The sequence below is a fragment of the Somniosus microcephalus genome, unplaced genomic scaffold, assembly GCF_052327205.1.
Source record: "Somniosus microcephalus isolate GS21.2 unplaced genomic scaffold, FLI_Smic_1.0 unresolved_chr3, whole genome shotgun sequence".
Lineage (NCBI taxonomy): Eukaryota > Metazoa > Chordata > Chondrichthyes > Squaliformes > Somniosidae > Somniosus > Somniosus microcephalus.
This window is the reverse complement of record NW_028225181.1, coordinates 10556382-10579853: the sequence shown is the minus strand read 5'-3', so window position 1 is coordinate 10579853 and position 23472 is coordinate 10556382. Positions and strand designations below refer to the sequence as shown.

At 51.6% G+C, this 23472-nt stretch overlaps 1 protein-coding gene across 1 annotated transcript in view; it reads right to left on the bottom strand.

Moving 5' to 3' along the window:
* Positions 1–23472, bottom strand: part of LOC147091192 (uncharacterized) — a 511682-nt gene that overhangs the window by 450876 nt on the left and 37334 nt on the right. The window contains exon 3 of the mRNA XM_085976673.1: positions 385–529. Within this exon, the coding sequence (XP_085832799.1) occupies positions 385–529 (145 nt within the window). The remainder of the gene's footprint in view (positions 1–384; positions 530–23472) is intronic.

The window sequence follows — 23472 nt, the reverse complement described above, 5'->3', positions numbered from 1 at the left end:
CCTGAACTGATGGCTCTTATTAACTGACACAAAGACTGGGAACTGACTGGTTGGGAAAGGTCACACCGTGTTTCTGCTCTTCAATTTAGGGGTCGGGGTTAAATAGCTGTTTAGGGCTAAAGCAGGAGCTTGGAGATTAGTAACTGTTAATACTCAGACCCGTTCTACATTCCACTCTATCCTGGGTATCTCCCTTTATTCTCCCTCTTTCTCTCTGCAAACTGCGGTTTTTCCCCTTCCCCTATATAAACTCCATGCCCCATTGTACTGACTGATGTTCTCGGTCTCCCTGCAGTACATATTCTTACTCGCAAGCTTTGATGTATTTTGTACATTTACTCCTCGGTTATCGACGAGATTATCTGTAATTTCCCCTCATGTTACCTTTTAAATCTGTACCACCCTTGGGTGAGATGCTCATCTGACTTCCAATTCTGATGACCGGTGCACTGAGTCTCAATACAATCCGTGCTCCTCCATGTGTCCTCCAGGACTGTGTGATGTTCACATGGGTCAGTGAGTGCAGAGTCTGCGAAGGAGTGAGAGAAAGATGTTTCATGTTAATATAAAGTACAGTTAATATTACACAGCGGCTTATTCCCCAGAATCACCAATAACCCCTGGTAGAAAATCCACCAAATGCAGGCTGGAAACTTTCGTCCCTCTCTAAACCAGGTTCCCACCTGTCTCGAACCCCAGCCTCCCCTCTAACTCACTGCTCACAGACAGTCCTCCCTGTTCTAGACTAACAGTTAGTGCTCAGGTAACAGAATGCAGCAACAATCTCAGCTTCACTTCGTCCAATAGACAAGCTGCAAATTTAAAGCTGGAATTCAGCGATTCTGTAAACCTGGCTTCGTTCTGTGTCCCTGCAGGTTGTGCTCCGTTTTACTTTGATTAACACAGATTCTCGGGATGTCCGGCTCACTCTCACCCTTCCCCTCCCTCCTCACAGACTGATCTCTATGTTCAACATTAACTGTTATTTCCCAGCTACAGAACGCCGTAAGCCCGGGAAAGTTTAAGGCTGCAGTTCACGTGGGCACCTGCAACATTTGGCACCCTCGTCCTCCTCCTGCAGATCGAGCTGTTGAACAGAGTGCAGATGGTGAGGGACAGTTGATGGTCAGTGTGAGATCTCATGGGTATCTCAGTCCTGGGGTGAAATTAGATTGAAAATAACTTTCTGTTGTTTGTTCTTCATTGATAAAACTAGAAACTTATATACTAGCTGGAGTGCCCGACAGTGCCGAGGGTTTTTTTGAGGGCATGTTGTTATGAAAAAAGTACAAATAATTTTTATATATATAAATGAGTTTGTCTGTCTGTCTGTCTGTGTGGGAAGGAGAGAGAGAGGCAAATAGAGAGGGGGAAGGAGAGAGAGAGAAAGGGGAAGGAGAGAGAGAGGGGGGGAGGAGAGAGAGAGGGGTGGAGGAGAGGGGGGAGGAGAGAGGGAGGGGGGAGGAGAGAGAGAGGGGGGAAGAGAGGGGGAAGAGAGGGGGGAGAGAAGAGAGGGGGGGAGGAGAGAGTGGTGGGGTGGGAGGAGAGAGAGGGGGGTGGGAGGAGAGAGAGGGGGGTGGGAGGAGAGAGAGGGGGGGTGGGAGGAGAGAGACTGAGGGAGAGAGAGAGAGCGACTGAGGGGGGAGAGAGAAAGAGAGAGACGGGGAGAGGGAGAGATTGGGGAAAGAGAGAGACTGGGGAGATAGAGAGAGACTGAGGGGGGAGAGAGAGAGCGATTGAGGGGGGAGAGGAGAGAGCGACTGAGGGGGAGAGAGAGAGACTGGGGAGAGAGAGAGACGGGGGAGAGAGAGTAGAGAGATGGGGGTAGAGAGAGGAGAGAGACTGGGGAGAGAGAGAGAGAATGGGGAGATAGATAGAGAGAGAGAGAGAGAGAGAGAGAGAGACTACCCAGCCGGACCCTGACCAGTCCCAGACCAACACTGCTCTCCAAACACCAATCCGAGTGAACCAAATCATTAAACAATGCAAAGAAACCTACCTGGAACATTGGAACAAAATAACCAAAAGCCAAAGCAGATTAGCATGCTACCGGGCCCTAAAAAGAGAATATAAACTGGCAGACTATCTCTCGACCATCAGAGACACAAAACAGAGACAGACCCTCACCAGATACAGACTAAGCGACCACCAACTGGCAATTGAAAAAGGAAGATACAAGAAATCCTGGCAACCTAAAGAAAATAGAATATCTGATCACTGTCTGGCCGGCGAGGTTGAGACAGAGGTGCACGTCCTCCTAAAATGCGAAAAATTCAACAAAACAAGAAACATATATTTTGACAAGCTCAGCCTCACAACCCCAGATTTCAAAGAATTGGATGACCTGTCAAAATTAAGAATAGTCCTGGGGGAAGGAGACAGACCATATCTTGGCGCCCAATATGTAACAACATGTCACAACCTGAGGAACAGTGAGTGACTAACGAGCACACCCATAGCATATATGCTCTAAAAATGTTTAAATCAATACCGAATGTACCCAACGACTGTTTAAATTAATACTGTCTGTACCCAACGAAGGTCAAAATTGTTTGACACCTACAGAATGTTGGAAACCTGTACTTTTTTGTTATGTAAGCTTTGGCAATATGGTTCCCTGTAAACCTTCATGCCAATAAAGCATTTGAATATGAATTTGAATATGAATTTGAATTTGAATTTGAATTTGATTTGACTGAGGGGGAGAGAGAGAGACGGGGGAAGGGAGAGAGAGACTGGGGAGAGAGAGAGAGACTGGGGAGAGAGAGAGAGAGAGAGAGCGAGAGAGGGACATGGGGGGAGAGGGAGAGACCGGGGGGGGAGAGAGAGAGAGACTGAGGGGAGAGAGAGAGAGATGGGGAGAGAGAGAGTGAGTGTGAGAGACTTGGGGGGAAGGCAGAGAGTGGAGGGAGAGGGAGAGAGTGGGGAGAGAGAGAGAGAGAAAGACTGGGGGAGAGGGAGAGAGTGGGGGAGAGAGAGAGACACTGGGGTGAGAGAGACTGGGGGAGAGAGAGACTGGAGGGGAGAGAGAGAGACTGGGGAGAGAGACTGGGGGAGAGAGACTGGGGAGAGAGAGACTGGGGGAGAGAGAGAGAGAGAGACTGTGGGGGAGAGAGAGAGACTGGGGGGAGAGAGAGAGAGACTGAGGGGGGAGAGAGAGAGACTGGGGAGAGAGAGAGATGGGAGAGACTGGGGAGAAAGGAGAGAGACTGGGGAGAGAGGAGAGAGACTGGTGAGAGAGAGAGAGACTGGGGGAGAGAGACGGGGAGAGAGAGAGACTGGGGGGAGAGAGAGAGAGACTGGGGAGATAGAGATAGAGAGAGGGACTGAGGGGAGAGAGAGAGAGCGACTCGGGGAGACAGAGAGACTGGGGGAGAGAGAGAGATGGGAGAGGGAGAGAGAGAGAGAGTAGAGAGACTGGGGGAAAGAGAGGAGAGAGAGACTGGGGAGAGAGAGGAGAGAGACTGGGGAGAGAGAGAGAGAGACTGGGGGAGAGAGAGAGAGACTGGGGAGAGAGAGACGGAGGAGAGAGAGATGGGGAAGGGAGAGAGAGACTGGGGAGAGAGAGATAGAGAGACTGGGAGACAGAGAGAGAGAGATAAAGAGGCGGGGAGCGAGAGAAAGATGGGGAGAGAGAGAGAGACTGGAGGAGGGAGAGACTGGAGTAGAGAGAGAGACTGGGAGAGAGAGACTGGAGGAGGGAGAGTCTGGAGGAGAGAGAGAGAGACTGGGAGACTGGGGGAGAGAGAGAGACTGGGAGATAGAGAAAGAGAGAGAGAGAGAGACTGAGGGAGGAGAGAGAGAGATACGGGGAGAGAGAGAGAAACTGGGGGAGAGAGAGAGAGAGAGAGACTGGGGGAAGAGATAGAGAGACTGGGAGACAGAGAGAGAGAGACTGGGAGACAGAGAGAGAGATAAGGAGACGGGGAGAGAGAGAGAGATTGGGGGGAAAGAGAGGGAGAGGGCTAGCAATTCGGTATCACCCCGTTTGGAGAGGGAAGGAGAGAGAGAGAGAGAGAGAGGGAAGGAGAGAGAGAAAGAGGGAAGGAGAGAGAGAGAGAGAGAGAGGGAAGGAGAGAGAGAGGGAAGGAGAGAGAAACAGAGAGAGAGAGAGGGAAGGAGAGAGAGAGAGAGAGAGAGAGGGAAGGAGAGAGAGAGAGAGGGAAGGAGAGAGAGAGAGGGTGAGAGGGAAGGAGAGAGAGAGAGAGAGAGGGAAGGAGAGAGTGAGACAGAGGGAAGGAGAGAGAGAGACAGAGAGGGAAGGAGAAGAGAGACAGTGAGAGAGAAGGAAGGAGAAGAGAGAGAGGGAAGGAGAGAGAGAGAAGGAGACAGAGAGAGGGAAGGAGAGACAGAGAGAGAGAGGGAAGGAGAGACAGAGAGAGAGAGGGAAGGAGTGACAGAGAGAGAGAGGGAAGGGGAGAGAGACAGAGAGAGAGGGAAAGAGAGAGAGAGACAGAAAGAGAGAGAGAGGGAAGGAGAGAGAGAGAGAGAGGGAAGGAGAGAGAGAGAGAAGGAGAGAGTGAGGGAAGGAGATAGAGAAGAGAGGAAGAGGCCCGACCCGAGTCACCCCAGCTGAGTAGGCTGGGCACAGTGAAAGCATTGATTTCTTTATGACAGCACAAAAACTGCTCTGACATCATAGCAGCTCTTCGACATCATAGTCACTCAATGCTAATTCCCCCGTAGGATTGGTGAACCGCAAATGAGCGGAATTTTGAACGTTTTTGGATACCGTCTCACCGAAAAGTAAATACACTTATGACCGTTCCGGAATCGTAAGCTTTCTTTTGATGTAACACGCATGTAGGTACGCTTTATAACTTTTGAGTGTATAGAGGACGGAGAGACAGACAGACAGAAGAGCAATCTATCTTATATCGATATAAAAGAGCTCTTCTGTCTGTCTTTCTGTCTCTCTTTCTGTCTGTCTGTCTGTCTGTCTGTCCATTCTCTATACGTTCAAAAGTTATAGAGCGTACCTACACGCGCGTCACGTCAAAAGAAAGCTTACGATTACGGACCGGTCATAGGCGTATTTACGTTTCGGCCGGACAAAAATCGCGCCCGCGGTATCCAAAAAACGTTCAACATTCCACTCATTATCATCTCATTTGCGATAGAGTGACATCGAGGTCGACCAATCGTACGCCGGGTTCCTGGCGCGTGCGGCCGGGCCCTCCTACGGTCGAGTGACGGGACGATTGACCAATCCTACGCTTCGGTGACCTGACGGTCGACCAATCGATGCGTGTGTGGGCGGGCCATATCGTTCTGAACCGAGGTGACTGTCAGCCATCTTGATTCCATTCTTTTTCCCGCTTTCTGCGTTTTTCTTTTCAAACCGACAATTCAGCAAAAAAAAATTGCTTTTATAAAATTGTTTTTAAAAAAACTTAATTCATTTGTGAATCTGAAGATTCTATCTCCTACCTTTCCCAGTTTTTGTAAGGCCTCATAACCTAGGCCTCAAAGCCTGGGCCTTTCCTGGCCAGCCAAGCCCGAGCTAGGTAATTGTCGGCTTCTGCTAAGCTCCCCCCCCCCGTTCATCACATTACCTGGGGCAACGGCGTCAGCCACGAGGGTCACGGGACATAAACAGGACGTGGCATCTCTCTCTTTTCCCCGCTCGGCGGGGACAGGGCTTGGAGAGCGGGAAGGGTTACCCCGGCAACCGGGCCCGTCGGCCGTCTTGAAACCAGCTCGGGAGGGCAGGAGTCAGCGCGCGCGCACGTCAATGTCGGCCCGGACCGCAGCTAAGGTGAGTCCGGCCGGGACTCAATGCGCTAGCCCGCGCATCGGCCGGCCCTGAGGTGCTGATCCACGGACAGGGAGGGAGAAAGCTAAGGTGAGTCCGGCTGGGCCTCACGCGCTATATGAAGGAGAGGGGAGGGGAGGGAGAGGAGAGGGGATGGAGAGGGAGAGAGAGTAAAGCAGGGAGAGACGGGGAGGGAGAGGAGAGAGATGGGGCGGAGGGAGAGGAGAGGGGCGGAGGGAGAGGAGGGGGGAGAGGAGATGGGGAGGGAGGGAGAGGAGAGAGTGGGGGAGGTAGATGAGGGGAGAGGAGAGAGGGGGGAGGAGAGGGGGGTGGGAGAGGAGAGAGGGGGGTGGGAGAGGAGAGAGGGGGGAGGGAGAGGAGAGAGGGGGGAGAGGAGAGAGGGGGGGAGGGAGAGGAGAGAGGGGGAGAGGAGAGAGGGGGAGGGAGTGGAGGGGGAGAGAGGAAGGAGGGAGAGGAGAGAGGGAGAGGGGGGAGAGAGAGGGGAGGGAGGGAGGGGAGAGATGGTGGGAGAGAAGGGGGAGAGAGGGAGGGAGGGGAGAGATGGGGGGAGAGAGGGGGGGAGGGAGATGAGAGAGGGGGGAGGGGGGAGAGAGGGAGGGGAGGAGGTAGAGGTGGGTAGGGGAGAGGGGGGACGGAGATGAGAGAGGGGGGAGGGAGAGGGTGAGGAGAGGGAGGGAGGGTGGGGAGGGAGGGTGAGGAGAGGGGGGGAGAGGACAGGGGAGAGGACGGGGGGAGAGGGGGAGAGGACAGGGGGGAGAAGGGGAGGCAGGGATGGAACCAGTCGCTCTCTCTGTTCCCCCACCAGTCGCTCTCTCTGTTCCCCCACCAGTCGCTCTCTCTGTTCCCCCACCAGTCGCTCTCTCTGTTCCCCCACCAGTCGCTCTCTCTGTTCCCCCACCAGTCGCTCTCTCTGTTCCCCCACCAGTCGCTCTCTCTGTTCCCCCACCAGTCGCTCTCTCTGTTCCCCCACCAGTCGCTCTCTCTGTTCCCCCACCAGTCGCTCTCTCTGTTCCCCCACCAGTCGCTCTCTCTGTTCCCCCACCAGTCGCTCTCTCTGTTCCCCCACCAGTCGCTCTCTCTGTTCCCCCACCAGTCGCTCTCTCTGTTCCCCCACCAGTCGCTCTCTCTGTTCCCCCACCAGTCGCTCTCTCTGTTCCCCCACCAGTCGCTCTCTCTGTTCCCCCACCAGTCGCTCTCTCTGTTCCCCCACCAGTCGCTCTCTCTGTTCCCCCACCAGTCGCTCTCTCTGTTCCCCCACCAGTCGCTCTCTCTGTTCCCCCACCAGTCGCTCTCTCTCTTCCCCCACCAGTCGCTCTCTCTCTTCCCCCACCAGTCGCTCTCTCTCTTCCCCCACCAGTCGCTCTCTCTCATCCCCCACCAGTCGCTCTCTCTCATCCCCCACCAGTCGCTCTCTCTCTTCCCCCACCAGTCGCTCTCTCTCTTCCCCCACCGGTCGCTCTCTCTCTTCCCCCACCAGTCGCACTATCCCTTCCCCCACCAGTCGCTCTCTCACTTCCCCCACCAGTCGCTCTCTCTCTTCCCCCACCAGTGGCTCTCTCTCTTCCCCCACCAGTCGCTCTCTCTTCCCCCACCAGTCGCTCTCTCTCTTCTCCCACCAGTCGCTCTCTCTCTTCCCCCACCAGTCGCTCTCTCTCTTCCCCCACCAGTGGCTCTCTTTCTTCCCCCACCAGTCGCTCTCTCTTCCCCCACCAGTCGCTCTCTCTCTTCCCCCACCAGTCGCTCTCTCTCTTGCCCCACCAGTCGCTCTCTCTCTTCCCCCACCAGTCGCTCTCTCTCTTCCCCCACCAGTCGCTCTCTCTCTTCCCCCACCAGTCGCTCTCTCTCTTCCCCCAGCAGTCGCTCTCTCCCTTCCCCCACCACTCGCTCTCTCTCTTCCCCCACCAGTCGCTCTCTCTCTTCCCCCACCAGTCGCTCTCTCTCTTCCCCCACCAGTCGCTCTCTCTCTTCCCCCACCAGTCGCTCTCTCTCTTCCCCCACCAGTCGCTCTCTCTCTTCCCCCACCAGTCGCTCTCTCTCTTCCCCCACCAGTCGCTCTCTCTCTTCCCCCACCAGTCGCTCTCTCTCTTCCCCCACCAGCCGCTCTCTCTCTTCCCCCACCAGTCGCTCTCTCTCTTCCCCCACCAGTCGCTCTCTCTCTTCCCCACCAGTCGCTCTCTCCCTTCCCCCACCAGTCGCTCTCTCTCTTTCCCCACCAGTCGCTCTCTCTCTTCCCCCACCAGTCGCTCTCTCTCTTCCCCCACCAGTCGCTATCTCTCTTCCCCCACCAGTCACTCTCTCTCTTCCCCCACCAGTCGCTCTCTCTCTTCCCCCACCATTCGCTCTCTCTCTTCCCCCACGAGTCGCTCTCTCTCTTCCCCAACCAGTCGCTCTCTCTCTTCACCCACCAGTCGCTCTCTCTCTTCCCCCACCAGTCGCTCTCTCTCTTCCCCCACCAGTCGTTCTCGCTCCTCCCCCACAAGTCGCTCTCGCTCATCCCCCACCAGTCGCTCCCGCTTTTCCCCACCAGTCGCTCTCGCTCTTCCCCCACCAGTCGCTCTCTCTCTTCCCCCACCATTCGCTCTCTCTCTTCCCCCACGAGTCGCTCTCTCTCTTCCCCCACCAGTCGCTCTCTCTCTTCCCCCACCAGTCGCTCTCTCTCTTCCCCCACCAGTCGCTCTCTCTCTTCCCCCACCAGTCGCTCTCTCTCTTCCACCACCCGTCGCTCTCTCTCTTCCCCCACCAGTCGCTCTCTCTCTTCCCCCCCCAGTCGCTCTCTCTCTCTCTCTTCCCCCCCACCACTCGCTCGCTCTCTCCCCCCCCCAACTCGCTCGCACTCTTCCCCCCCAACTCGCTCGGTCTCTTCCCCCCAACAACAACATGCCCTCAAAAAAGCCTCGGCACCACCGGGCACCCCCAGCTAGTTATATATATATAGAAGAGTAGCTAGCGGAGCCCGGCGTTGCCAAGGTTTTTTTGTATAACGGCAGTTTACAGGCTGCGCGGTTTACGGCCGGCCGCTGCCGATCCTCCGCTCTGTGTCTCGGGCTGAGTGGTTGTGAGGCCCGGCCCGAGTGACCGCACTGTGGGGGTTTGTTTTGCTGGTGCTGTCGCTGTCGGTATTTAAAAAATGGCGGCGACGTTTTGGGAGGCTGCAGGATTAGGCCCGCCCACACATGGAATGAAACGCCCCCCATGATGCAAGAGAGAGAGAGAGAGAGACGAGGGGGAGACGAGAGAGAGGGAGAGGGAAGGAGAGAGAGACAGACAGAGACAGAGAGGGAAGGAGAGAGAGACGGGGGGAGAGAGAGAGACGGGGAGAGAGAAAGAGTAGAGAGACTGGGAGGAGAGAGGGAGAGAGAGAGAGATGGGGAGATAGAGAGAGAGAGAGAGAGACTGGGGAGATACAGAGAGAGAGACTGAGAGGGGAGAGAGAGAGCGACTGAGGGGGAGAGAGAGAGACTGGGGTAGAGAGAGAGCGACAGGGGAGAGAGAGAGTAGAGAGATTGGGGGGAGAGAGACGAGAGAGACTGGGGAGAGAGAGAGAGAATGGGGAGATAGAGAGAGAGAGAGTGATTGAGGGGGGAGAGAGAGAGGCGGGGAGAGAGACAGGGAGAGACTGGGGGAGAGAGAAAGGGACTGGGGAGATAGAGAGAGAGAGACTGAGGGGGCAGAGAGAGAGAGCGACTGAGGGGTAGAGAGAGAGACTGGGGGAGAGAGAGAGACGGGGGAGATAGAGAGAGAGTAGGGAGACTGGGGGGAGAGAGAGAGAGGGAGAGAGAGCGCAAGAGAGACTGGGGGGGATGGAGAGAGACCGGGGGGGGTGGGGGGGAGAGAGAGAGAGACTGAGGGGAGAGAGAGAGAGGTGGGGAGAGAGAGAGAAAGAGAGAGAGACTTGGGGGGAGAGGGAGAGAATGGAGGGAGAGAGTGGGGGAGAGAGAGAGGGAGACTGGGGGGAGAAGGAGAGAGTGGGGGAGAAAGAGCGAGAATGGGGGAGAGAGAGAGACTGGGGAGAGAGAGAGACGGGGGAGAGAGAGTAGAGAGGGAGAGAGAGCCAGAGAGAGACTGGGAGGGGTAGAGAGAGACCGGGGGTTGGGGGGGAAAGAGAGTGAGACTGAGGGGAGAGAGAGAGAGATGGGGATAGAGAGAGAGAGAGAGACTTGGGGGGAGAGGGAGAGAGTGGAGGGAGAGAGTGGGGGAGAGAGAGAGAGAGACTGGGGGGTGAGGGAGAGATTGGGGGAGAGAGAGAGAGAATGGGGGGAGAGAGGGACTGGGGGAGAGAGAGACTGGAGGGGAGAGAGAGAGAGACTGGGGGTGAGAGAGAGACTGGGGGGGAGAGAGAGAGACTGGGAGAGAGAGAGAGAGAGAGACTGGGGGAGAGAGAGAGAGACTCAGGGGGAGAGAGAGAGACGGGGAGAGAGTGAGATACGGGAGAGGGAGAGAGAGAGTAGAGAGACTGGGGGGAGAGAGAGTAGAGAGACTGGGGAGAGAGAGAGAGACTGGGGAGAGAGAGACCGGGGGAGAGAGAGAGAAAGAGAGAGAGAGATGGGGAAGTGAGAGAGAGAGACTGGGGAGAGAGAGATAGAGAGACGGAGACAGAGAGAGAGAGATAGAGAGACGGGGAGCGAGAGAGAGATTGGGGGGCGAGAGAGAGAGACTGGAGGAGGGAGAGACTGGAGGAGAGAGAGAGACGGAGAGAGAGAGAGACTGGGAGAGAGAGACTGGAGGAGGGAGAGTCTGGAGGAGAGAGAGAGACTGGGAGACTGGGGGAGAGAGAGAAACTGGGGGAGAGAGAGAAACTGGGGGAGAGAGAGAGAGAGAGAGACACTGAGGGGGGAGAGAGAGAGAGACGGGGAGAGAGAGAAACTCGGAGAGAGAGAGAGAGAGAGAGACTGGGGGAAGAGATAGAGAGACTGGGAGACAGAGAGAGAGACGGCATCCTAAGCGAGATGATTAAACACACGGATGATAAAATGAAATTGGCTATACGGAAACTCTTCAACTTGGTTCTGAGTGTCGGTTACTTCCCTGATATCTGGAACAAAGGACTCATAACGCCCATATACAAAAGTGGAGACAAAGTTGACCCAAATAACTATCGAGGCATCTGTGTAAACAGTAACCTGGGGAAGGTTTTCTGTAGTATCATAAACAAAAGACTTATAAACTTCCTTGAGGAGCACAATGTCTTGAGTAAAAGCCAAATTGGATTCCTACCAAACTATAGAACATCAGATCATATCTTCACCCTACAGACCCTAATTGACAAACATGTTCATCAAAACAAAAGCAAAATTTTTGCCTGCTTTATAGATTTCTAGAAGGCTTTCGATTCCATCTGGCACGACGGTCTATTCTTGAAACTTATTGAAAGTGGTGTAGGGGGAAAAACATATGATGTAATTAAATCAATGTATACAAACAATGCATGTGCAGTTAAAATTGGAGACAAACAAACAAAATACTTCCCACAGGGGCGTGGTGTGACGCAGGGCTCGCCCATCTCACTGACACTCTTTAATATTTACATAAATGAATTGGCAAAACTACTTGAACAATCTACAGCACCCAGCCTCACCCTATATGAATCGAAGGTTAAATTCCTCCTCTATGCAGATGACCTGGTTCTGCTGTCACCAACTAAGGAGGGTCTACAGCAGAACCTGGACCTGCTAGAGTCATTCTGTCAGACCTGGGCCCTGACAATAAACCCCCAAAAAACCAAAGTCCTTGTATTCCAGCAAAGATCCAGACATGAGGGACCCAGAATAAATTTCACACTAGGAACAACTAAAATTGAACAAACCACTAACTACACATACTTGGGCATAAAAATCAGCTCTACGGGAAATTTTCATCCGGCTGTGAATGAACTGAAAGAGAAAGCTAGAAGGGCTTTCTATGCCATTAAACAATCAATCCAAATAGAAATCCCAATTAGCATTGGGCTCAAATTTTTTAAATCAGTAATTGAACCAATTGCACTCTATGGCAGTGAGGTGTGGGGACCACTAACACAACAAGAATTTGCAAAATGGGACATACACCCAATTGAGATCCTACATGCAGAATTCTGTAAAAGTAATCTCCGGTCTCAAAGGAAGACCGTAAATAATGCATGCAGGGCTGAACTAGGCCAATATCCATTAATAATTACTATCCAAAAAAGAGCCACCAAATTTTGTAAACACCTAAAAATGAGCAACCCCCACTGCTATCATTACGAAGCCCTGAAATGCCAAGAGAGGACCATAAAGAAGAATACCCTCAGTCAACTAGTCCTGGGACTCAGTGAAGTAACTACTAACACTACTAACAATAACCAGCCCCAGGACAGTGACATCGTAGCACAGAGAATTCGACCCAACACAATTGTCACTAAGCAAAAGGAAAAATACCTGTCATATTGGGCAGAAACAACAAAAACCCAAAACAAACTCAATTGCTACTTGGCCATAAACAGACAATACAACATGGCTGAATACCTGACCATGGTAAAGGATAGCAAACTGAGAAAAACCTTGACAAGGTACAGACTTAGTGAACATAGCCTGGCCATCGAAAAAGGCAGACACAGGCAGACCCGGCTGCCAAGAGAGGACAGGATATGCTCTCACTGCAGTCAGCGAGTGGTGGAGACAGAGAGGCACTTCCTCACAGCTTGTGGAAAATATCAGGGCATCAGAGAGAATTTATCCCAAAAATTCACAAAAATATGCCCTGAATTCAGAAATTTGAATGACGACCAAAAACTCCCACACCTACTAGGGGAACAGAGAAATTGTTTAATCTTAGCGGCACACTATGTTACAGCTTGCCATAAACAGAGGGACAACCATTAAACCTAAGAAAAGAGTATATGCAAATTATACGAGTGTATATTTATACACTCAGGGATATGTCTGTTTATACATTGTATGGATAGATCTGCATTTATGTGTTCAACCATCAATGTTTTTCGATGCTTTGGCAACATAAGATGTACCTTATCATGCCAATAAAGCGATTTGAATTGAATTGAATTGAATTGAGAGAGAGACTGGGATACAGAGAGAGAGATAAGGAGACGGGGAGAGAGAGAGAGATTGGGGGGAGAGAGAGAGGGAGAGGGCTAGAAATTCGGTATCGCCACATTTGGAGAGGGAAGGAGAGAGAGACAGAGAGAGAGAGAGAGAGAGAGAAGGAGAGAGAGAGAGAGAGGGAAGGAGAGAGAGACAGAGAGAGGGAAGGAGAGAGAGACCGAGAGAGAGAGAGCGAAGGAGAGAGAGACAGAGATAGAGGGAAGGAGAGAGAGAGAGAGAGGGAAGGAGAGAGAGACAGAGAGTGAAGGAAAAAGAGAGACTGGGGGGTGAGAGAGAGACGGGGAGAGAGAAAGAGTAGAGAGACTGGGGGAGAGAGAGAGAGACTGGGGGAGAGAGACGGGGAGAGAGAGGAGAGAGAATGGTGAGATAGAGAGAGTGACTGAGGGGGAGAGAGAGACGGGGAGAGAGAGAGAGAGTAGCGAGACTGGGGGAGAGAGACTGGGGAGAGAGAGAGAGAATGGGGTGATAGAGCGAGAGAGAGACTGAGGGGGAGAGAGAGACTGGGGAGAGAGAGAGACTGGGGGAGAGAGACGGGGGGAGAGAGAGAGAGAGAGACTGGGGGAGAGTGAGAGAGAGATGGGGGAAGGGAGAGAGAGACTGGGGAGAGAGAGAGATAGATAGATGGGGAGCAAGAGAGAGATTGGGGGGAGAGAGAGAGAGACTGGAGGAGGGAGAGACTGGAGGAGAGAGAGAGAGAGACTGGGAGAGAGAGACTGGAGGAGGGAGAGTCTGGAGGAGAGAGAAAGACTGGGAGACTGGGGGAGAGAGAGATTGGGAGATAGAGAGAGAGAGAGACTGAGGGGGGAGAGAGAGTGAGACACGGAGAGAGAGAAACTGGGGGAGAGAGAGAGACTGGGGAAGAGATAGAGAGACTGGGAGACAGAGAGAGAGAGACTGGGAGACAGAGAGAGGGATAAAGAGACGGGGAGAGAGAGAGAGATTGGGGGGAGAGAGGGAGAGGGCTAGAAATTCGGTATCACCCCATTTGGTGAGGGAAGGAGAGAGAGACAGAGCGAGAGGGAAGGAGAGAGAGAGAGAGGGAAGGAGAGTGAGAGAGAGAGGGAAGGAGAGTGAGAGAGAGAGGGAAGGAGAGAGAGAGAGAGGGAAGGAGAGAGAGAGAGAGAGGGAAGGAGAGAGAAACAGAGAGAGGGGGAAGGAGAGAGAAACAGAGAAATTTATACTAAATCATCATTTAGCATTATAGAAAATAGTGTTTCCACACTCATCCCACAAAATAGGTCCATTTTATTTCGTTTTATTGAACTATATAAATGCGTTCTTTCCACATAAGCTGCTGGAATATCCAGGGCCTCCGCTCCTCAACTTTTGGGATGAAGAGTACAGACCCTGAATTCCTAAAAGCTATAAAAGACATTGATATAATTGTGTTAACAGAAACATGGTGCCAAAAGGACATGCCGACCCACTGTCCCCCAATGTACCATGAAATTATTGTGCCTTCAGTAAAGAACATTAAGACACGCAAGGGCAGAACCTCCGGGGGAATCCTGGTGTGGTATAAAGGAGAACTGAACAAACACATCTCACCGATAAAACAGGGAAAATCACACGTATGGCTAAAATTAGATAAAAATATAGGAATAGCAAAAAACGATGTTTACTTATGTGCGATCTACATACCTCCAATAGAATCGCCATATTTTGAAGAGGAGATATTTGACACTCTCCACATGGAAATCAGCCATTTCCAGGCCCAAGGAAAGGTGCTACTATGTGGGGACCTAAATGCAAGGACAGGATGTGAACCTGACTTCATAGACCCACAGGGCAACAACCATGTGTTTGGCCAGACCCCTCTATATGTCACACCAGCCATCGCAAACCGAAACAACCTCGATTGTGAAATAAATAAAAGCGGTAGGGAGGTAGTGCAACTCTGCCGAGCCTTAGGCCTGTACATAGTTAACGGTAGGTTCAGAGGGGACTCCTTAGGGAGACTCACATATTCCTCAACTCTTGGGTCTAGTGTGGTGGATTATACAATCACTGACCTGGACCCCTGCGATATCAATGCATTCACTGTCAGGCAGCAATCCCCCCTCTCAGACCATAACCAAATAAATGTGTACCTTAAACTTTCTGCCCAAACTACAGACACAAAAAAGGAACCCAGTAAGCTACATAAAATAAACCAGACATACAGATGGGCCCCAGACAGTGGAGATAAATTCATCACAGCACTAAATTCACCTGATCTCACAAGTAAAATTTCAAAATTTAAAGAAAATCTATATGAGATCACCAGAGATGGGGTAAACATGGCCATAGAGGATATAAATATGATCTTTCATGAGGCAGCTGTAAAAGCCGACCTCGTGAAACAGAAGAGGAAGAGTCACAAAAGACAAAATAAAAATAAGAAATGGTTTGACCACGAATGCAAAAATGCCAGAAAAGACCTGAGAAAAATATCAAACCAAAAGCATCGCCAACCAAACAATCCGGACCTACGTACTAGATACAATGAAACCCTCAAAAGATATAAACACACCATTAGGAACAAAACACAAAACTATACCCACAAAATACTAGAAGAAATTGAAAACTCCACCAACCCAAAACAATTCTGGGAAATGTGGAATAACCTGAGTACAACACAATTGCAAGCATTACCAATCCAAGATGGCGACATCTGGAGAACACATTTTGAAAACCTCTACAAAGACATCCCAATAAACGAAACAAACCCAAGTCAACATCAGGTCACAGAAAAACTCCACACATTAGAAGCAACAACCAAAGACAACCAAAACCCTTTAGACTCCCCAATCACATGGAAAGAAATGGCCACAAAAACAAAATCTCTCCACCTAAAGAAAGCCTGTGGCCCAGACAACATCAAAAATGAAATGCTCAAGTTCAGCAATATGGAGATGCAGGGTGCGGTACTCAAATTATTCAACATCATATTACGTTCAGGCTGTTTTCCCGATATCTGGTGCCAAGGACTAATCTCCCCCATATATAAAAGCGGAAACAAATCAGACCCAAATAACTACCGCGGCATCTGTGTCAACAGTTGTCTAGGGAAGTTATTCTGCAGTATTCTAAATAGTAGATTACTTGATTTTCTTAACAAACATAATATCCTCAGAAAAAAACAAATAGGCTTTCTTCCAAAACACCGCACCGCCGACCATATCGATACCCTTCACACCCTCATTGAAAAACATATACACCAAACAAAAAATGGGAAAATATTCGCCTGTTTCATCGACTTCAAGAAAGCCTTTGACTCTATATGGCACGAAGGGCTCTATTATAAACTTCTTCAATGTGGAATAGGGGGCAAAGTCTATGACCTTATTAAATCAATGTATCTGAAAAACAAATGCGGGGTCAAAATTGGAGACAAACGCACCGATTTCTTCACCCAGAGAAGAGGCGTCCGGCAGGGCTGCAATTTGAGCCCGACCCTGTTCAACATATACATAAATGAATTAGCAGACATGCTGGAGCAAAGCGAGTCACCAGGTCTCCGTCTCCTGGATGGAGAAGTGAAATCCCTGTTCTATGCGGACGACCTGGTTCTGCTGTCTCCCACAGAACAGGGATTACAGCAACAACTAGACCTACTCGACAAATACTGCCAAAATTGGGCTCTAACAGTAAATCTAAAGAAAACCAACATCATGATTTTTCAAAAAAGGCCCAGATGTCAGGAAAACAAATACCAGTTTACCCTCAGTGATATCACTATAGGACACACTATGAGCTACACCTACCTTGGTCTAACTATTACAGCATCAGGGAGCTTCAGCATAGCAGTGAATGCACTAAAAGAAAAAGCCCGAAGAGCCCTATATGCAATAAAAAGAAAATTCTACAACATCCAAATCCCAATCAAAATCTGGCTCAAAATATTTGACAGCATAATCCTGCCCATTGCACTGTACGGTAGTGAAGTATGGGGCCCGCTAAATCACCAAAGCTACACTAAATGGGAAAAACATACAATAGAAGCCCTACATGCAGAATTCTGCCGAAGCATCCTTCGCACCCAAAGAAAAACGCCAACAAATGCATGCAGAGCCGAACTAGGCAGATACCCACTGATAATAAACATCCAAAAACGAGCACTAAACTTCCTAAATCACCTCAAATCTAGCTCCCCAGACACCCTTCATTTCAAAGCCTTTCAGACCCAAGAGCTAAACCCAGAAAAGAGTCCCCTGAGTCAGCTGCTACGGAAACTAAGTACTCAGCCGGACCCTGACCAGCCCCAGACCAACACAGCCGTCCAAACACCAATCCGAGTGAACCAAATCATTAAAAAATGCAAAGAAACCTACCTGGAACATTGGAACAAAATAACCGAAAGCCAAAGCAGATTAGAATGTTACCGGGCCCTAAAAAGAGAATATAAACTGGCAGACTACCTCACGACCATCAGAGACACAAAACAGAGACAGACCCTCACCAGGTACAGACTAAGCGACCACCAACTGGAAATTGAAAAAGGCAGATACAAGAAATCCTGGCAGCCTAGAGAGAATAGAATATGCGATCAATGTCTGGCTGGCGAGGTTGAAACAGAAATGCATTTCCTCCTAAAATGCGAAAAATTCAACACATCAAGAAACATATTATTCAACAAGCTAAGCCAAACAACCCCAGATTTCAAGGAATTGGATGATCTGTCAAAATTGAGATTAGTCCTAGGAGAAGGAGACAGACCATACCTTGGGGCCAAATATGTAACAACATGTCACAACCTGAGGACTGTTTAAAATTAAGACTGTTTAAAATTAATATTGAACGTACCAAATGAAGTACAAAGACTGTTTAAAATTAATATTGTTTAAAAGTAATATTGTATGTACCCAACAAATGTCAAATCGATTGACACCTACAGAATGTTGGAAAACTGTACCTTTTTGCTATGTAAGCTTTGGCAATATGGTTCTCTGTAAACTTTCATGCCAATAAAGCATTTTAATTGGAATTGGAATTGGAATTGGAGAGAGGGAAGGAGAGAGAGAGAGAGGGAAGGAGATAGAGACAGAGAGGGAAGGAGAGAGAGAGACAGAGAGGGAAGGAGAGAGAGAAAGAGAGGGAAGGAGAGAGAGACAGAGTGAGAGAGGGAAGGAGAAGGGAGACAGAGAGGGAAGGAGAGAGAGAGAGAGAGAGGGAAGGAGAGAGAGAGAGGGAAGGAGAGAGAGAGAGAGAGAGGGAAGGAGAGACAGAGAGAGAGGGAAGGAGAGAGAGAGAGAAAGAGAGGGATGGAGAGAGAGACAGAGAGGGAAGGAGAGAGAGAGAGAGAGAGGGAAGGGGAGAGAGAGAGAGGGAAGGAGAGAGAGAGAGAAGGAGAGAGTGAGGGAATGAGATAGAGAAGAGAGGAAGAGGCCCGGCCCGAGTCACCCCAGCTGAGTAGGCTGGGCAGAGTGAAAGCATTGATTTCTTTATGACAGAACAAAAACTGCTCTGACATCATAGCAGCTCTTCGACATCATATTCACTCAATGCAATGAGCAGATAATGAGTGGAATTTTGAACATTTTTTGGATACCGTTGGCTCAATTTTTGTCTCACCGAAAAGTAAATACACTTATGACCTTTCTGGAATCGTAAGCTTTCTTTTGATGTAACACGTGTGTAGGTACGCTCTATAACTTTTGAGTGTATAGAGGACGGACAGACAGACAGACAGACAGGCAGACAGAAGAGCCATTATATATATATACTAGCTGGAGTGCCCGGCGTTGCCAAGGATTTTTTTGTAAAATGGCAGTTTACAGGGCCGCGCGGTTTACGGCCGGCCGCTGCCGCTCCCCCGCTCTGTGTCTCGGGCGAAGTGGTTGTGAGGCCCGGCCCGAGTGACCCCAACTCACCTCCCGCTCCGGCGGGCCGGGAGCGGGATACTGTGCCGGAGCCGCACTGTGGGGGTTTGTTGTGCTGGTGCTGTCGCTGTCGCTATTAAAAAAATGGCAGCGACGTTTCGGGAGGCTGCAGGATTAGGCCCGCCCACACATGGAATGAAACGCCCCCCATGATGCAAGAGAGAGAGAGAGACTGGGGGGAGAAGAGAGAGAGAGAGAAGGGGAAGGAGAGAGAGAGAGAGAAGGAGAGAGAGATAGAGAGAGGGAAGGAGAGAGAGAGACAGAGAGAGGGAATGAGAGAGAGACAGAGAGAGGGAAGGAGAGAGCCAGAGAGAGGGAGGGAAGGAGAGAGCGAGAGAGGGAAGGAGAGAGAGAGGGAAGGAGAGAGAAACAGACAGAGACAGAGATGGAAGGAGAGAGAGAGACTGGGGGGAGAGAGAGAGAGACGGAGAGAGAAAGAGTAGAGAGACTGGGGGAGAGAGGGAGAGAGAAAGAGAGAGAGAGAGACTGGGGAGATAGAGAGAGCGACTGAGGGGGAGAGAGAGAGCGACTGAAGGGGGAGAGAGAGAGACTGGGGTAGAGAGAGAGGCAGGGGAGAGAGTGAGAGTAGAGAGACTGGGGGGAAAGAGAAGAGAGAGACTGGGGAGAGAGAGGCTGGAGAGAGAGAGACTGGGGAGAGAGAGACTGGGGAGAGAGAGAGCGACTGAGGGGGGAGGGAGAGAGTCAGAGCGACTGAGGGGGGAGGGAGAGAGAAAGACAGGGAGAGAGAGCGAGAGACTGGGGAGAGAGAGAGAGACGGGGGAGAGAGAGTAGAGAGACTGGGGGAGAGAGAGGAGAGAGACTGGGGGGAGAGCTAGAGAATGGGGAGATAGAGAGAGAGAGACTGAGGGGGAGAGAGACAGCGACTAAGGGGGAGAGAGAGAGAGAGACGGGGAGAGAGAGAGAGGGAGAGACTGAGGGATAGAGAGAGACGGGGGGGATAGAGAGAGAGAGACTGAGGGGAAGAGAGAGAGCGACTGAGGGGGAGAGAGAGAGACTGGGGGAGAGAGAGACGGGGGAGAGAGAGAGATGGGGGAGAGAGAGAGAGAGTAGAGAGACTGGGGGAGAGAGGAGAGAGATTGGGGAGAGAGAGAGAGAATGGGGAGATAGAGAGAGAGAGAGACTGAGGGGGTAGAGAGAGAGAGAGACTGAGGGGGGAGAGAGAGAGAGACTGGGGGAGAGAGATGGGGATCGAGATGGGGGAGAGAGAGACTGGGGGAGAGAGACTGGGGGAGAGAGAGAGAGCGACTGGGGGAGAGAGAGAGAGAGACAGGGGATGGGAGAGAGAGACAGGGGAGAGAGAGAGAGTGAGAGAGAGCGAGAGAGAGACTTGGGGGGCGAGAGAGACTGGGGGGAGAGAGAGAGAGACCGGGGGGGTGTAGAGAGAGAGAGACTGAGGGGAGAGAGAGAGATGGGGAGAGAGAGAGAGAGAGAGACTTGGTGGGAGAGGGAGAGAGTGGGGTAGAGGGAGAGAGAGAGAGACTGGGGGGAGAGAGAGAGAGAGACTGGGGCAGAGAGACTGGACGAGAGAGTGAGAGAGACTGGGGAGATAGAGAGAGAGAGACTGAGGGGGGAGAGATAGAGCGACTCGGGGAGAGAGAGAGACTGGGGGGGAGAGAGAGAGACTGGGGGAGAGAGAGAGAGACGGGAGAGAGAGAGAGTAGAGAAACTGGGAGAGAGAGGAGAGAGACTGGGCAGAGAGAGAGAGAGCATGGGGGAGTGAGACGGGGAGAGAGACTTGGGGAGAGAGACAGGGGAGAGAGAGAGAGAGAGAGACTGGGGGAGAGAGAGAGAGAGACTGGGGGAGAGAGAGAGAGAGACGGGGGAAGGGAGAGCGAGACTGGGGAGAGAGAGATAGAGAGACTGGGAGACAGAGGGAGAGAGAGAGAGACAGGGAGTGAGAGAGAGATGGGGAGAGAGAGAGAGAGACGGAGAGAGAGAGAGACTGGGAGAGAGAGACTGGAGGAGGGAGAGTCTGGAGGAGGGAGAAAGACTGGGAGACTGGGGGAGAGAGAGATTGGGAGATAGAGAGAGAGAGAGACTGAGGGGGGGAGAGAGAGTGAGACACGGAGAGAGAGAAACTGGGGGAGAGAGAGAGACTGGGGAAGAGATAGAGAGACTGGGAGACAGAGAGAGAGAGACTGGGAGACAGAGAGAGGGATAAAGAGACGGGGAGAGAGAGAGAGATTGGGGGGAGAGAGGGAGAGGGCTAGAAATTCGGTATCACCCCATTTGGTGAGGGAAGGAGAGAGAGACAGAGCGAGAGGGAAGGAGAGAGAGAGAGAGGGAAGGAGAGTGAGAGAGAGAGGGAAGGAGAGAGAGAGAGAGAGAGAGGGAAGGAGAGAGAAACAGAGAGAGGGGGAAGGAGAGAGAAACAGAGAGAGAGAGAGAGGGAAGGAGAGAGAGAGAGAGAGAGGGAAGGAGATAGAGACAGAGAGGGAAGGAGATAGAGAGACAGAGAGGGAAGGAGAGAGAGAAAGAGAGGGAAGGAGAGAGAGACAGAGTGAGAGAGGGAAGGAGAAGAGAGACAGAGAGGGAAGGAGAGAGAGAGAGAGAGAGGGAAGGAGAGAGAGAGAGGGAAGGAGAGACAGAGAGAGAGAGGGAAGGAGAGACAGAGAGAGAGGGAAGGAGAGAGAGAGAGAAAGAGAGGGACGGAGAGAGAGACAGAGAGGGAAGGAGAGAGAGAGAGAGAGAGGGAAGGGGAGAGAGAGAGAGGGAAGGAGAGAGAGAGAGAAGGAGAGAGTGAGGGAATGAGATAGAGAAGAGAGGAAGAGGCCCGGCCCGAGTCACCCCAGCTGAGTAGGCTGGGCAGAGTGAAAGCATTGATTTCTTTATGACAGAACAAAAACTGCTCTGACATCATAGCAGCTCTTCGACATCATATTCACTCAATGCAATGAGCAGATAATGAGCGGAATTTTGAACATTTTTTGGATACCGTTGGCTCAATTTTTGTCTCACCGAAAAGTAAATACACTTATGACCTTTCTGGAATCGTAAGCTTTCTTTTGATGTAACACGTGTGTAGGTACGCTCTATAACTTTTGAGTGTATAGAGGACGGACAGACAGACAGACAGACAGGCAGACAGAAGAGCCATTATATATATATACTAGCTGGAGTGCCCGGCGTTGCCAAGGATTTTTTTGTAAAATGGCAGTTTACAGGGCCGCGCGGTTTACGGCCGGCCACTGCCGCTCCCCCGCTCTGTGTCTCGGGCCAAGTGGTTGTGAGGCCCGGCCCGAGTGACCCCAACTCACCTCCCGCTCCGGCGGGCCGGGAGCGGGATACTGTGCCGGAGCCGCACTGTGGGGGTTTGTTGTGCTGGTGCTGTCGCTGTCGCTATTAAAAAAATGGCAGCGACGTTTCGGGAGGCTGCAGGATTAGGCCCGCCCACACATGGAATGAAACGCCCCCCATGATGCAAGAGAGAGAGAGAGACTGGGGGGAGAAGAGAGAGAGAGAAGGGGAAGGAGAGAGAGAGAGAGAGAAGGAGAGAGTGAGGGAATGAGATAGAGAAGAGAGGAAGAGGCCCGGCCCGAGTCACCCCAGCTGAGTAGGCTGGGCAGAGTGAAAGCATTGATTTCTTTATGACAGAACAAAAACTGCTCTGACATCATAGCAGCTCTTCGACATCATATTCACTCAATGCAATGAGCAGATAATGAGCGGAATTTTGAACATTTTTTGGATACCGTTGGCACAATTTTTGTCTCACCGAAAAGTAAATACACTTATGACCTTTCTGGAATCGTAATGTTTCTTTTGATGTAACACGTGTGTAGGTACGCTCTATAACGTTTGAGTGTATAGAGGATGGACAGACAGACAGACAGACAGGGAGACAGAAGAGCCATTATATATATATACTAGCTGGAGTGCCCGGCGTTGCCAAGGATTTTTTTGTAAAATGGCAGTTTACAGGGCCGCGCGGTTTACGGCCGGCCGCTGCCGCTCCCCCGCACTGTGTCTCGGGCCAAGTGGTTGTGAGGCCCGGCCCGAGTGACCCCAACTCACCTCCCGCTCCGGCGGGCCGGGAGCGGGATACTGTGCCGGAGCCGCACTGTGGGGGTTTGTTGTGCTGGTGCTGTCGCTGTCGCTATTAAAAAAATGGCAGCGACGTTTCGGGAGGCTGCAGGATTAGGCCCGCCCACACATGGAATGAAACGCCCCCCATGATGCAAGAGAGAGAGAGAGACTGGGGGGAGAAGAGAGAGAGAGAGAAGGGGAAGGAGAGAGAGAGAGAGAAGGAGAGAGAGATAGAGAGAGGGAAGGAGAGAGAGAGACAGAGAGAGGGAATGAGAGAGAGACAGAGAGAGGGAAGGAGAGAGCCAGAGAGAGGGAGGGAAGGAGAGAGCGAGAGAGGGAAGGAGAGAGAGAGGGAAGGAGAGAGAGAGACTGGGGGGAGAGAGAGAGAGACGGAGAGAGAAAGAGTAGAGAGACTGGGGGAGAGAGGGAGAGAGAAAGAGAGAGAGAGAGACTGGGGAGATAGAGAGAGCGACTGAGGGGGGAGAGAGAGAGCGACTGAAGGGGGAGAGAGAGAGACTGGGGTAGAGAGAGAGGCAGGGGAGAGAGAGAGAGTAGAGAGACTGGGGGAAAGAGAAGAGAGAGACTGGGGAGAGAGAGGCTGTAGAGAGAGAGACTGGGGAGAGAGAGACTGGGGAGAGAGAGAGCGACTGAGGGGGGAGGGAGAGAGGCAGAGCGACTGAGGGGGGAGGGAGAGAGAAAGACAGGGAGA